This window comes from Centropristis striata, chromosome 19, assembly GCF_030273125.1.
Source record: "Centropristis striata isolate RG_2023a ecotype Rhode Island chromosome 19, C.striata_1.0, whole genome shotgun sequence".
Taxonomy (NCBI): Eukaryota; Metazoa; Chordata; class Actinopteri; order Perciformes; family Serranidae; genus Centropristis; species Centropristis striata.
The window spans coordinates 33,505,224-33,518,790 of record NC_081535.1 but is presented as its reverse complement, the minus strand read 5'-3'; the positions used below and the strand labels follow the sequence as shown (position 1 = coordinate 33,518,790).

The 13,567-nt window shown below is 35.6% G+C and overlaps 1 protein-coding gene across 2 annotated transcripts in view; it reads left to right on the top strand.

Moving 5' to 3' along the window:
- clip1b (CAP-GLY domain containing linker protein 1b) overlaps positions 1 to 13,567 on the top strand; it is a 56,714-nt gene that overhangs the window by 37,521 nt on the left and 5,626 nt on the right. For both annotated transcript variants that reach the window (XM_059357473.1, XM_059357472.1), the window contains 3 exons: positions 3,453 to 3,559; positions 11,585 to 11,630; positions 11,859 to 11,902. In XM_059357473.1, coding sequence (XP_059213456.1) covers positions 3,453 to 3,559; positions 11,585 to 11,630; positions 11,859 to 11,902 — 197 coding nt within the window. The remainder of the gene's footprint in view (positions 1 to 3,452; positions 3,560 to 11,584; positions 11,631 to 11,858; positions 11,903 to 13,567) is intronic.

Here is a 13,567-nt window from a genome sequence, read left to right as displayed (position 1 = left end):
AGAAAAACAAACTGTGAGCAACAAATTGCACAAAAAGAACTGATGTATCAAATATGATACAAATTAGAATCATATATCCCTATTGTTTTTGGATTTTTTTTTAAATTATCTGTCAGCAGGTTCAATAAACACTCAAGTTAAAAAAAAAAAATTCTGGCAATTATTTAATGGTTCAGGTTTTATAGGGTTAAATACATGTTTATGGTGTCCAATAGAGGTGAAAAGATTAGTTGATCTATTGTTAGAAAATAAATTGTGAAAGTATTTTCAGATAATGAGGGCATTTATTTTCAACAAAGGTCTTGATCTTGGCACATTCTGGATCTTTGTTGCTGTTTTAACCCCTAAACTTTGGGTTTGTCCCAATCAACAACTGTTGAGATTTGTTTTCAAGTAAAAATGCCAAACATTTGCTGATTTCAGCTTCTGTAACATGAAGATGTCTTGCCTCTTTCTGTCTTATAAAAGTAAATTAAATATCTTTGGGTTTCCGTCAGACAAAATAGGCGATTTAAAGTGTCACTTTTGACTGTGATGGAGATTTCCCTGTATGTTTCCTTCCATTATGCACTAAACAATGTGTCAATTAATCAAGAAAATAATCTGCAACTGAATTTAAAGGAGTTGGGGGACTCATTAGAAACAGATTTTTGAAAAAGAATGGTCAAAATCAAAGCAGCAGAGGATGAAATATCCTGAATTTTAGTCTGTAGCTTGAGTCAAAAATGCTGCATTAGTTACTCAGAGTTATGACAGTTAGCTTTTTGAAGTCTGACACACACAAACATGAAACTGTACTGTATATAAATATCATTTATTGTGATTTTCCTAGTGTTTATGAATCTGCTTTGAAATCAAACAAAAAGATGCTTCAGAACTTGCCTGAGAATTGTCTAATTTAAAGGTTTTCTTCAGTAGTAAAATAATCCAGGAACAGTTATCCGTTGATCAATGGGTTCACTGCAAACGGCTAATTCGGCATCGTTTTTTTTTTCCGAAGATATTTTTTGTGCAATTTTAAGACTTAATTGACAGGTGTGCCACGGAGACGCCCCACGGCATACTTTTGATCATGGGTCTCAAACTCGCGGCCCGCGGGCCAATTGGGACCCTCGAGACGATATTTTGTGGCCCTCACCTTGATATTTAAGTTTAATGTGAGTTTTATTTAAATGGCACTTTACCATGTTGTGTGTGGAAGGTCCCTTTATTGCGCAAGCTGGAGCTTTGTTTCACTTGTTTCTATGACGGCGTTAACAAAAAGAAAGGTTTTTTTTTGGTAATTTTGTGTCTTTTTGGTAATTTTGTGTCCTTTTTTTTAGTAATTTTGTGTCTTTTTTTGTAATTGCGTGTCTTTTTTGGTAATTTTGTGTCTTTTTGGTAATTGTGCGTCTTTTTCTAGTAATTTTCTGTCTTTTTAAGTAATTTTGTGTATTTTTGGGTCATTTTGTGTCATTTTTTGGTGATTTTGTATCTTTTGTAAGTAATTTAGTTTTTTCTGTCATTTTGTGTCTTTTTATTAGTAATTTAGTGTCTTTTTTGGTAATTTTGTGTCTTTTTGGTCATTGTGTGTCTTTTTCTAGTAATTTTCTGTCTTTTTAAATAATTTTGTGTATTTTTGGGTCATTTTGTGTCATTTTTTGGTGATTTTGTGTCTTTTTTAAGTAATTTAGTTTTTTTCTGTCATTTTGTGTCTTTTTATTAGTAATTTAGTGTCTTTTTTTGGTCATTTTGTGTCTTTTTCTTAGTAATTTAGTGTCTTTTTTTGGTCATTTTGTGTCTTTTTCTTAGTAATTTAGTGTCTTTTTTTGGTCATTTTGTATATTTTTTAAGTAATTTAGTTTTTTTCTGCTTTTTTTCTGTCTTTTTTAGTAATTTTGTGTCTTTTTTTGGTCGTTTTGATACTGCCTCCAGCGGCCCCCATGTAATTTGAGTTTGAGACCCCTGCTTTTGATAGTAAATGTAAACAAATATAGGCTAAAAACAAACTCATGGTTCAGCAGATAAAGCCTTTTTTCCTGTCATTATATTGGTTACATATCTGCTTACAAGTTTATGTTTAACATTTTTGACATACTCTATTTCAATTTGTAACACTGAGCTGATTAAAAGATTAATGAAGTAGAAGGAAACGGATCTTCCCACGGAAAAACTCACAGATCCTTTTTTTACATTCAAGGACGCTGATTGAAATTGCAGCAGGAAAAAACAGGCAGTTGGCCATAAAACAGTTAGTTATTGAGGCTGTAATTATTAGTGGGGGTGAGACTGAGATATTAAAGCACTCACACGCTCCAGACGGGATTAAATCACTCACTAGTGCAGGTGATGTTAAAATGATACGACCTTCCTGAGAGAAATAAATCCAGTTCTAATGGGCCTTTAGTGTAACAACATTTAGCTGTGAATATATTATTAGATCTCCTCCTCCTGAAATGTCCTTTTATTGTTGTATTGGTCTGTATTTACTCTTTCTGACCCCTTTTCCTTTCCCGCGTCTGTTCCAAGGTTATAATAGTTTTGGATTCTTCAGCTTTTTTTTCAGTTTGAGTTTTTTCTCCATCTATTTGTGTCAAGAATTGGAAAATCTGTTTCTGTCGAGATTTTTGTAACTGAAATATGCATTATTCCCAGTGCAATCGCAATATATAAGATACACTACTGGTCAAAAGTTTTAGAACACACCAACTTTTCCAGAATTTAATTTAAAATGATGCAGTTTAATGTCTCAGTGTACTCTGAAATTAATGCACATTTGCAACATTTAAAATTCTTCATTGAGCATGATAGTGTTTTGAAAGTAAAAAAAAAGATTCAAAATCACATTTTATGTTGGACTAAAGGACTAAAAAAAGACACAAAATGACCAAAAAAAGACACAAAATGACAAAAAAGACACCAAAAGACACAAAATGACAAAAAAAAGACACAAAATGACTTACAAAGACAAATTCAGTTAGTTTTAGTTAGTTTTTAGAGTGAGTTTGCTAGTTTTAGTTTAGTTTTTATTTTTTGAAAATGCTTAGTTTTAGTTTAGTTTTTATTAGTTTTAGTGTTAGTTTTAGTTTTTTTGTAATGGGCTATATGTTGGGTGCCAGATTCAAAGTGGTCATAATAAATTTTGCCTTTATTTCCTTTGGTTTATCATCTCAGCCCCAATAAGGTTATTAACTGTTTAGTATTTTGGTTCTAGTGTAAACATCCCAGTCTCAGTAAACATATTCACCATGTGTTGCATGTTCAAATAGAAACACTGAATTATGAATGAAAAAAGTTGACAAAGACGAAAACTAAGGACATTTTCACTATAATTTTAGTTAGTTTTAGTTAGTTTTGTAACCACAAAATACAGTTTCAGTTAGTTATCGTTTTTTTAAAAACTCTAGTTTTTATTTTTATTTCAGTTAGTTTAGTTTTCGTTAACTATAATAACCTTGGTGTGTTCTTCTCAGCTCGAGGCTTTAAAACAGCAGAACTCCAAATACCAGGAGGAGCTCAGCCTGTCGAAGGAGCGGAGCAGCTCGGAAACGCAGCGAATCGGAGTCCTCTGCAAGGAAATGTGAGTACTCACCATAACTGATGTGTTTTTTCCTACCGTGCAGTGGTGGTTCTACACAGGGGCCTCCAGGGGCCACTGCCCCTGTGAAGAAGCCTTTGGCCCCTGCTGTGGCCCCTGTGTCAAATTAATAATAAAATTATCAATTTATAACAATGAACAATGGAACAATTCTAACCTTTTTTTTGTTCAAAATATCTCATTGTACACAAAAGGAACCCAGAATGTTACATTGTATAATAGTTTAACTCTCTGGAGTCTTATTGGGATATTTTGTCCATTTTTGAATCCTTTTCATGTCTTTACGTGTCTTTGTGAGTCATTTTGTGTCTTTTTTGTGTCTTTTTTGGTAATTTTGTGTCTGTTGTTGTGTCTTTTTTAGGTATTTTGTGTCTTTTTTTTTGTCATTTTGTGTCTTTTTTGTCTTTTGTGTCATTTATGTGTCTTTTTTGTGTCTATTTTAGTTATTTTGTGTCTTTTTTTGGTCATTTTGTGTCTTCTGTGGGTTTTTTTTTGTTATTCTGTCTTCTCATTTAGTGTCTTTTTTTGTCATTTTGTGTCTTTTTTTTGTCATTTTTATGTCTTCTGTGGTTTTTTTTGTGGTTATTCTGTCTTCTCATTTGTCTTTTTGGTCACCTTGTGTCTTTTTTTTTGTCATTTTTATGTTTTCTGTGTTTTTTTTTGTCATTCTGTCTTCTCATTTTGTGTCTTTTTTTGGTCATTTTGTGTCTTCTGTGGGGTTTTTTTGTGGTTATTCTGTCTTCTCATTTGTCTTTTTGGTCACCTTGTGTCTTTTTTTTTGTCATTTTTATGTTTTCTGTGTTTTTTTTTTGTCATTCTGTCTTCTCATTTTGTGTCTTTTTTGGTCATTTTGTGTCTTTTGGAGTCATTTTGTGTCTTTTTCGAGACATTCAAAGATTTTGAATGCTTAAATATCATCTTTGCCATTTTTTCATGTGCTAATGTGCCCCTCTGATTAAACACTGGCCCCTCCTTGGCCCCCACAGTAAAACTGGTCTAGAACCACCACTGCTGCCGTGTGTGTCTCCTGTAAAGGTGACCTAGAGCCAGCCAGTTCATTAGACTGCTGCAGTTTATCCGTCCTGCGGGTCCAAATGGATGATTAAAAAATCCGGCCTTCATTCGTCAAGCTGATGATTCTGCACTGTGCAAATATGGCCCCAGTTTCATTGCGTTTAAATAAACATGTAGGAACGTGCTTGATGCTGAAATGTCAAATATGTTGTTAAAGTGGCTCCATCTGCAGCCTCCAGAGAGACGCTTCCACTTTTAAATATGCTATAAATTGTTGTGTAAAGCCCATAATTAGCCAGAAGGGGCGATTATGTGATTATGGATATGATGGTGGAGTACAATGCACAATACTCATAATCACAGTAAAAAATAAGCCTCTTGGGTATAATGGCATCCATATAAAACATCAAAAACATGAGTTGTTCAAAATGTTGTACATCCTAACAGGACTCAGTTTAAGATCCATAACTATGAAACTTATACTTTTTGCATTTTACATTACAGTTCTACATGTTTTAATCCATGTTATATGCATGTTTTGGATGTACACTACTGGTCAAAAGTTTTAGAACACACCAACTTTTCCAGAATTTAATTGAAAATGATGCAGTTTAATGTCTCAGTGTACTCTGAAATTAATGCACATTTGCAACATTTAAAATTCTTTATTGAGCATGATAGTGTTTTGAAAGTAAAAAAAAGATTCAAAATCACATTTTATGTTGGACTAAAGGACTAAAAAAAGACACAAAATGACAAAAAAAAGACACAAAATGACCAAAAAAAAGACACAAAATGACCAAAAAAGACACAAAAAGACACAAAATGACTTACAAAGACATGAAAAGAATTCAAAAATGGACAAAATAGCCCAAGACTCCATAGAGTTAAGTTGTTAACCCATTTCTTGTTCCCTGAAAAAGGCCTACTTGTATAATTCTGAAATGTACATTATTTTTCAGTTTTGGTTAAGCTTACCTTTTTTTATTTACCTCTGGCAGTTCACCACTTACCTTTGGACCCTTTCAAGCTGTTCATTTGACTTGAACTGCTTGAATTTAAATAAAAAATGGAAAAATTGGGGTGTTCTAAAACTTTTGACCAGTAGTGTACTTTAACAGTTGCATCTGGTTTTCTTTGTTTCTATATGCATTGGAAATCAAGATGTGGATTCTTGAAATCAGCTAGAGCTTTTTCTCCATCTATTTGTGTCAAGAATTGGAAAATCTGTTTCTGTAGAGATTTTTGTAACTGAAGTATGCATAATTTCCAGTGCAATTGCAAGATATAAGATACATAAACACTTCCATTTGTGCACAAGACAATAGATACATGCTGAAGTATTTTTAGAAAAAAAGTTTGTTTTGAATATAATAATGAAGGGTTTTGGGCAAATTTCTTGAAAACTTTACTGTAGTCAACTTTAATTATCAGGCACATTTTCCATTTCATTAAATCTTTATTTAATCTCAAGACATCCTTGAGGGCAAGCCCTAATTTTCAATGATTTAGAGCAGGGGTTTCAAACTCAAATACACAATGGGCCAAAATGTAAAACTTGAATAAAATTGCGGGCCAACATTGAACAAATAAACCTTTTAATATATACCAAACATGTTTTGCTTTAACATTAAATATGGAACCAGCAACGCTTATAAACATACAATATATAACTAAATAGTGCAGACATGCAAAATCAAATTTCAAATAAAAAACACATCAATGTCATTCATTTACAATAATAATATAATAATTTGGTATTGCCTCGCGGGCCAAATAAAATTACACTGCGGGCCAAATTTGGCCCGCGGGCCAGAGTTTGGCACCCCTGATTTAGAGGGTACAATGATGTTCACGAAGAAACAAACAAACCTCCAGAATAGGTTTTAAACCCCGCCCACTCCATCTTAGTGGATGGGACATGAGCCAAATTAAAAACTTAAATACAGATTAAATAAATGTTTCCCCATATATGGTGTCTGTCATTTTAGGTCATTCTCATCACACTGATATTTGTTCAGTTAATTTGATTCTATAAAAGGAGCTGTAACGTTTGGATTGACGGCTGTAATTGATGTAAATAACTACTCGTTATCAGTGATCCACTATTTGTCACTACTGTGCAGACTCTGGCTCCAAATGACATCACAAGAATGACATGGCAGCTGCCGTATTGAGGATATATTTGCTTCACAGTGTAAATGAAATGAGAAAATATTTGTACATCTTTGGTATAACAATATATTGACATGCTGTTGGGCAGTTGGAAGCCAGTTGTTCTTGTGCATAGACTGTAATTTTTATGGCATTCCTGGGATTTAAGCCCATGTTTTGCAGCATGTTGTTTCAGCATATTGCTGCTGTTTCCACCCTTTAAAATGATCATTTTTCAGACATTTTTGTCATCTCTCTTCCTGCCATTACTCCTGTTTTGTTGCAAGTTTCCAGCACTGTAGACACATGAGTTTGACGTCACTTGTTTTGCAGTACACAACTGTCAGAAAAACAGGCCAGCATTGATAAGAGGAAGTGAAAAAAGCTCAGAGGTAAATGATTCTGATGGATCTGACGATTTGGAATCGGTTCTCGCTTCCCATCCCTCGTCCGTTTAGACCTCTGTGGACACATGAGAGCAAAACATGATAAAGCAAAATTTATTACCAACTACTTTCATGGCTTCCGTCGAGTTGGCATGGCAACAAATTCATTAAAATTTTAATTACCAGCCGAGCTTCGACTGATCGCTCAGCTGAAACAGTTTTTGATGTAGGATAAAAAATACTTTTTTTTACATTTTTATTTTATTTTGATGTGTTTTTTGTGGATCTGGAGTCTGATGTTGAGGTCTATTTATAGACCTGTGTGTGTGTGCATGTGTGTGTTTTTTTTTTTTTACATCATCCTGCCACACCTCCCCTGAGTCATCAGAGCCCCGAGCTGTGATGTCAGAGCTCCAGATGGATCTAATTGGCTGAATTATAGTCATCAATATGCAGCAACCTGAAGGAGGAGCAGCTCAGATGGAGACAGAAATGTCAACAAATATATTTTTTTAGTTATAGTGAAATAAAAAGCAGCTTCATCCTCCTTCTCTTCTCTGAAAATGTTAATTTAAAACAGCTGATGTCTGATAATAGAGGACTCTTGTTAAACTGTTTCCTTCCCTCCGTCCCGTCTCATCTCAACACTGCCTTCCTCCATCCTTCCTCTGTCTGCGTCTCTTATGTAATCGCTCCGTCTCTCCTCCTAGGACCGCCTGGCTCCAACATGGCCGCCACTCTCACTATGACATCAGAGTGTGTGTGTGTGTGTGTGTGTGTGTGTGTGTGTGTGTGTGAGATCATTGTGGCTTTTGTGACATCTGAGACGGCATCTGTAAGCACCGCAGCTCAGATTTTACATTGTTTTTGGAGCTGTTAACCCAACAAGCAGTTTCAGGATGCTTTTTGATCTTTTTTACATTTTGCTCACTTTGTCCTTGTTTTCACTGCAATATATAAAAAAATATATAAAATGTAAAGGTAACACTTTACAATAACCATCATTTATAAATGGTAAACAGATAGTTAATAAAATAAATAATAAAATGTAGTAAATTATCTGGTTTTAGAGCTGTTAGTGGTAAGAATACATGTTATGAAAAGATTATGTTAATGTGGAGTAAGTCAAACATAGCAGTAAAAAATGTAAAAAACAATTTATTTTAAAGACAACATACATTCAAACCACAAAAACAATATAGAGCATGTATGTTATGCAGTAAACAAACAATTTATTGACCCTGTGCAAAAAGCAAAGTGTTTTTATCAAGATAAATCTGTGCAGGTGCTCATGCATGCACGCACATATGTAAATCGCCTTCAAAATAAGAGCACTGCAGCTGTATCGATTTCTAATTTCGGGGTAACCTCATGCGGGCCGGACAGGGACAGCCAACGGGCCAAATGTGGCCCCCGGGCCGCCTAATGCCCACGTCTGCCCTATAGAGATAAACGAAAGCTTTAGAGCATTTTATAAATCGTTATGTCAATCAGAGTGTAACCCAATAACTACAGTTATAAGCTGCAAAAAAAACAACTATTAAATTATACATGATGCATTAAATGAGAGTGAAGCAGCTAGGACTCCTATGAATGCCACTATTCCTATGATGGAATAGTGGCATTAAAATGTGTGAGAGGCCACCAAATTTGGGATTTTAAGGAAAATAAATTCTCAGGACCCCCCTAGTCAGCTATTTTTCCACATTGTCTGGCTACTCCGTGTCCAGCAATTAAAAATTGCTTGTGTTGATTGGAATTTTAGATTGCAAACAGACAGAAAATACTGCATGCAAGTTATTAAAAATATTACATGAACAGTACAGAATTTGCATACACAGATAACTGCATACAAATTATTGAAAATAAATTACAAAAAAACAAACAGTATGGCAAGGAAAGTTTATTTATATAGCACATTTCAACAACACTTCAATACAAGTGGTAACTTTCTAAAAACCCAATTATGATGCAAAAGTGGGTGTCTCTGTAATCGTTTCCTACAGTCTAATTTTCAGCCTGTCCAGAAAAAAAGTGCCACTTTGAGTTTTCAAACCAAAGCACGTTTGTGTGAATGTAGCCAAAAAGCCAGTCTGGCATTTACTCTTGTCTGGCGGACTCTTACTCGGTCACTCTCTCCTTTTCTTTGCTTTTTATCCTCTACCAACTTTCTCTTCGGTTTCCTCACCTCTGTTTTGATGTCTATAGAGGCTGGTAAACCCAAGCCTGAGAACAAAAGTTCCTTTTATTATACATGATTCATTAAATGATTTCCCAAGTGAAAGCGGAGTCCTAGCTGCTTCATCTGTATATGAAGAATGAAGAATTTTGAAGAATTCGCTGATCTGAGTCTGTTTCTCAGATGTTTGTAAACGTAATAAACCATATTTTCAATGGTGCGGTTTCCCTTTAACTCGTCCCCGTTGTTTTTGAGAGGAGTTGATGCTTCGGAGGCATGGCCGATGTAATTATCCAGCAGGCAGATAAACATTTCACCCAGCTGGTGCTCAGTCGGAGCTATTAGTCACACATAGCTTCTTCCTCTGACACAAATCTCAAGACTGACCCACATGGAGCTAATTTCAGTTTCTCTCCCCCCGAAATTTGGTTCAGCTCCCACATCCTAAAAATACCCAGATTCATAAATTCCCAGACAACACAGTCCGTGCAGCTGCGTCTGGGTCTAAATGTGATCATATGCTCAGATTACTGTGTTAGTTTATTGTATCCTGATGGTGTTTTTCACTCGTACTGTATCACTACTGTATCTAGAGTTTATAAACCACTGTGGGTTTTACAGCTGTCAAATCCTTTAAGATGTTTAAAAAAGGAGGGTGTCACAGCAGATATACGGACCAACAGATGGCTTTTGAGTCTGTGGATTATATCTGTGTAACAGAGCAATGCAAGTTTATCTGACATGCAACAGCACTTTACATCTCTTTAGCAGATCTTCATTTTTAAAAGCTACATTATGCAGGAATTTATGTTTTTTTGCAATTTGGTCCCCCGACAGTTTCAGAGTGCAATTCACTTCTACACTGCAGCCATATCATATTGTTCATGATAATACCAGTATATTTTTTATATGATTAAAAAAAATGCATATTGCAATCTTGGCAACATTCCTACGTCTTGACATATTGGTGTAAGGCAGGGATGGGCAACTTAAATGCTGCAGGGGGCCACAATTTTTCATGTTCACTACCACAGGGCCAAATATAGGAGCGTGCACTTAACCAAATATGATGAAACTCCAATTTTAAATATGTTAACAGTGCAGTAACTTAACATATTTCATGCTCAAATGCATGCATAACAGTATAAATAGGAAAACAAAAGGTTTAAAGCAAATAAAAAATAACCACTTATTATTATTATTACTATTATTTACTATTACTTATTATTATTATTTACTTATTTTTATTTCTTTTTTTCTTCAATGCAAGAACAGCAGACCAAAACATTAATTGCAAGAAGTAATTTTTACGCATTTTTACACTGCACTTTGCATGTAGTTGTACTGAGGGCCACTTCAAGTGAGGGTGCGGGCCGTATGTGGCCCCCGGGCCTCCAGTTGCCCATCCCTGGTGTAAGGGTTTCCCATTACTTACCTAGTGCTCAATTCTGCTTGTGCAACGTTTTTCTGCAGCATGTTCACATTCAGCCACACATCCACTGATTTTATGGGCAATAAACAAGCTGCTGCGGGTCTCTGGGTGGCTTTGCTGTCCCCCGGCTCATAGCCAGATCACCGGCGTTACAGTAGCGGGGCTAGTAGCGGGACTAGTAGCGGGGCTAGTAGCGGGACTAGTAGCGGGACTAGTAGCGGGACTAGTAGCGGGGCTAGTAGCGGGGCTAGTAGCGGGGCTAGTAGCGGGACTAGTAGCGGGGCTAGTAGCGGGACTAGTAGCGGGACTAGTAGCGGGGCTAGTAGCGGGACTAGTAGCGGGGCTAGTAGCGGGGCTAGTAGCGCTACTAGCGGGGCTAGTTGGTAGATTAGTAGATTAGACTTTTCCCAAATCCTGTCGGAAGCAAGGCTAAAACATCCTTTTTTGGGTGAAACAGGAGTCTGCTGCAGCCATGTTGCATCCGTAAGAAAACTACAAAACTACAAGCTTCCGTCTGCCGAGTAGTACGCGTCATCGTCTTGCCGTCCCTCCCCGTTCTGTGATTGGATCCTAAAACAGGGCTAAGAAACGGCCCTGGTTGCATAATGTTGCTTTAGTTTAATTTTTGAACCCGAAATCAAAGCAGGGGAAGCATTCAGTTATTTTGTGGGTGAATGCAAGTGTGTGGTGTGTTTGTGTGCATGTTTAACATCTGGTTTAACATCTGGCTACAAACCAGATTTAAGCATGCAGCAGTGTCGGTGACACAGATATCAGACTGTCCTGCCTTTAATGCAGCACTTTAAGTGTGTCATCTCTCCTTTCTTTGTGTTCCCTCTCAGCGAGGAGCTGAAGCTGGCCTCCCAGAAGTCTCAGCATCTTGACGAGGTACTGACCTTTAAAAAAACCATCTCAATTCTTACCATTATATAAAGAATTTTGTTTAGCTTCATCCTGTTATATGTTCAGGGTTGGTTAAGTGAGAATCTTGAGTGATTTTATTAATAGGTGTTGGCGTAGCGAGGATTTACTTCCTGCTGTGAGTGAACTCTTAAAGCTCAGACGGGTTTAGCTTCTATTTAAATGCCTTTATATCTGTGTGTGTTTGCCTCGCAGCACAATGAGGAGCGTAACAGTCAACTGACAGACATGAAGACCAGGTAAGAAAACATCTTCCTTATATCAATGTACCCTTTATTTTCTTTACTCCTTTATTATTTCCTTCTATTCTGACATTTTAAAACAATCTGAAGGTCACTTTCACTTGTATACGCTTTAGAAATTGAAAGTGTTTAACCCTTAATAGGGCACTCATTGAAATACTTGCAAATTCCAAATTTCAACCCTAGAGAATATTGGAGGATATTACATACAGCCAGAATGTGTAAAAAAAACATACAAAAATAATATTTTGAGAATTTTTTTTACGAGATTTAAAGTGGTAAATCTGGGAGAAAAAAGTTGCTTTTTTTCTTGTAAATCTGCGACTTTTTTCCCACAGATTCACCACTTTAAATCTCTTAAATCTGCAACTTTTTTTCTTGTAGATTTGTTACTTTAATCTAGTAAATTTGCTACTTTTTTCTCGAAATATTACCTGAAGTTACCAAATATAGTTCTAGTGATATTATTGGATCAGTATTAATGAAGTGTAACTATGTAAATTTGCTTCATATACTTTGAGTGTTAATGTTTTTGTTCGTATAATTCTTAATCAGAAACGCAACTAAAGCTCTCAGACAAATGTAGTGAATTAAAAAGTACAACATTTGCCTCTGAAATGTATAAAAGTATAAGATCTGAAATGTATAAAAGTATAAAATACCCTGAAATAGAAAACTCTAGTTCAGAACACGTACTGAACAACAACAGAGTTTATTCCTGACGGGGTTTTTTATATCAGAAAGGAATATTAGATGTGTAAAATATTTATACATCTATTCATTGTGTTTGTTTGGTCTTATTTTAACCTGTTTCTATGTCTGGAAACAAAAGAAAGTTTGTGTCCTCTGAGCTCAGTAATCAGAGGCTTCAAACGTCTCAACAAGCCTTCAGAGCAGCCAGTTAACTTGAGATTAGTTTTTTAAAAAGTGGGCTGATAGACAGACAGCCGAGGTTGTGTTTGATGTTTGATCAGAGCGACAAAGTGAAGGAGGAGAGATGAGGAGAGCAGCTGACGGCTCTGAGGGAAACGGAGAGGTGAAGCACAATAATTAGAGCAGAAATAGAGTTTTCTCAGGTAAACATGAGAATAAAGACAGGAGATGTGATTCAGGGAAACACGCTTCACTTCCAGTCACATTTATCCAGGAGATGATGATGTCAGAGATGGAGGCAGGTGGTAAAATCCACTGAGCTGCAGAGAAAATCATTCTTGGTCGTAAAATTATATTGATTTCTTGTTTTGTTACTGTGTTGCTCTGTAATAAAATTGTATTTATACTTGAACCTGGAATACAATTTTCCAGTGACCTAGATTTAGATTTAGATAGATTTAGATTTGACTTTATTAATCCCACAGCGGGGAAATTTCTTTGTTACAGCCGCAGAAAATCACACAATTTTAAGATAAGATAAAAAACAAGCTAAGAAAAGACATTTAACAATATACAAAATATACAAAATAATAATAATAGTATACTATATACAACTTAGTGCAAATTAAGTGGAGAATGTGCAGAGTGCAGATTATATGAAAAATGTTCAGCCTGAAACAAAATATAAAAATGGAATGTAACTGGCTAGATTTACTCATTTTTGGGGTATTTGTGGAGTATTTCCACATATCTAACTTTATACTTCTTCCACTCATTTTTAAAGGTAAA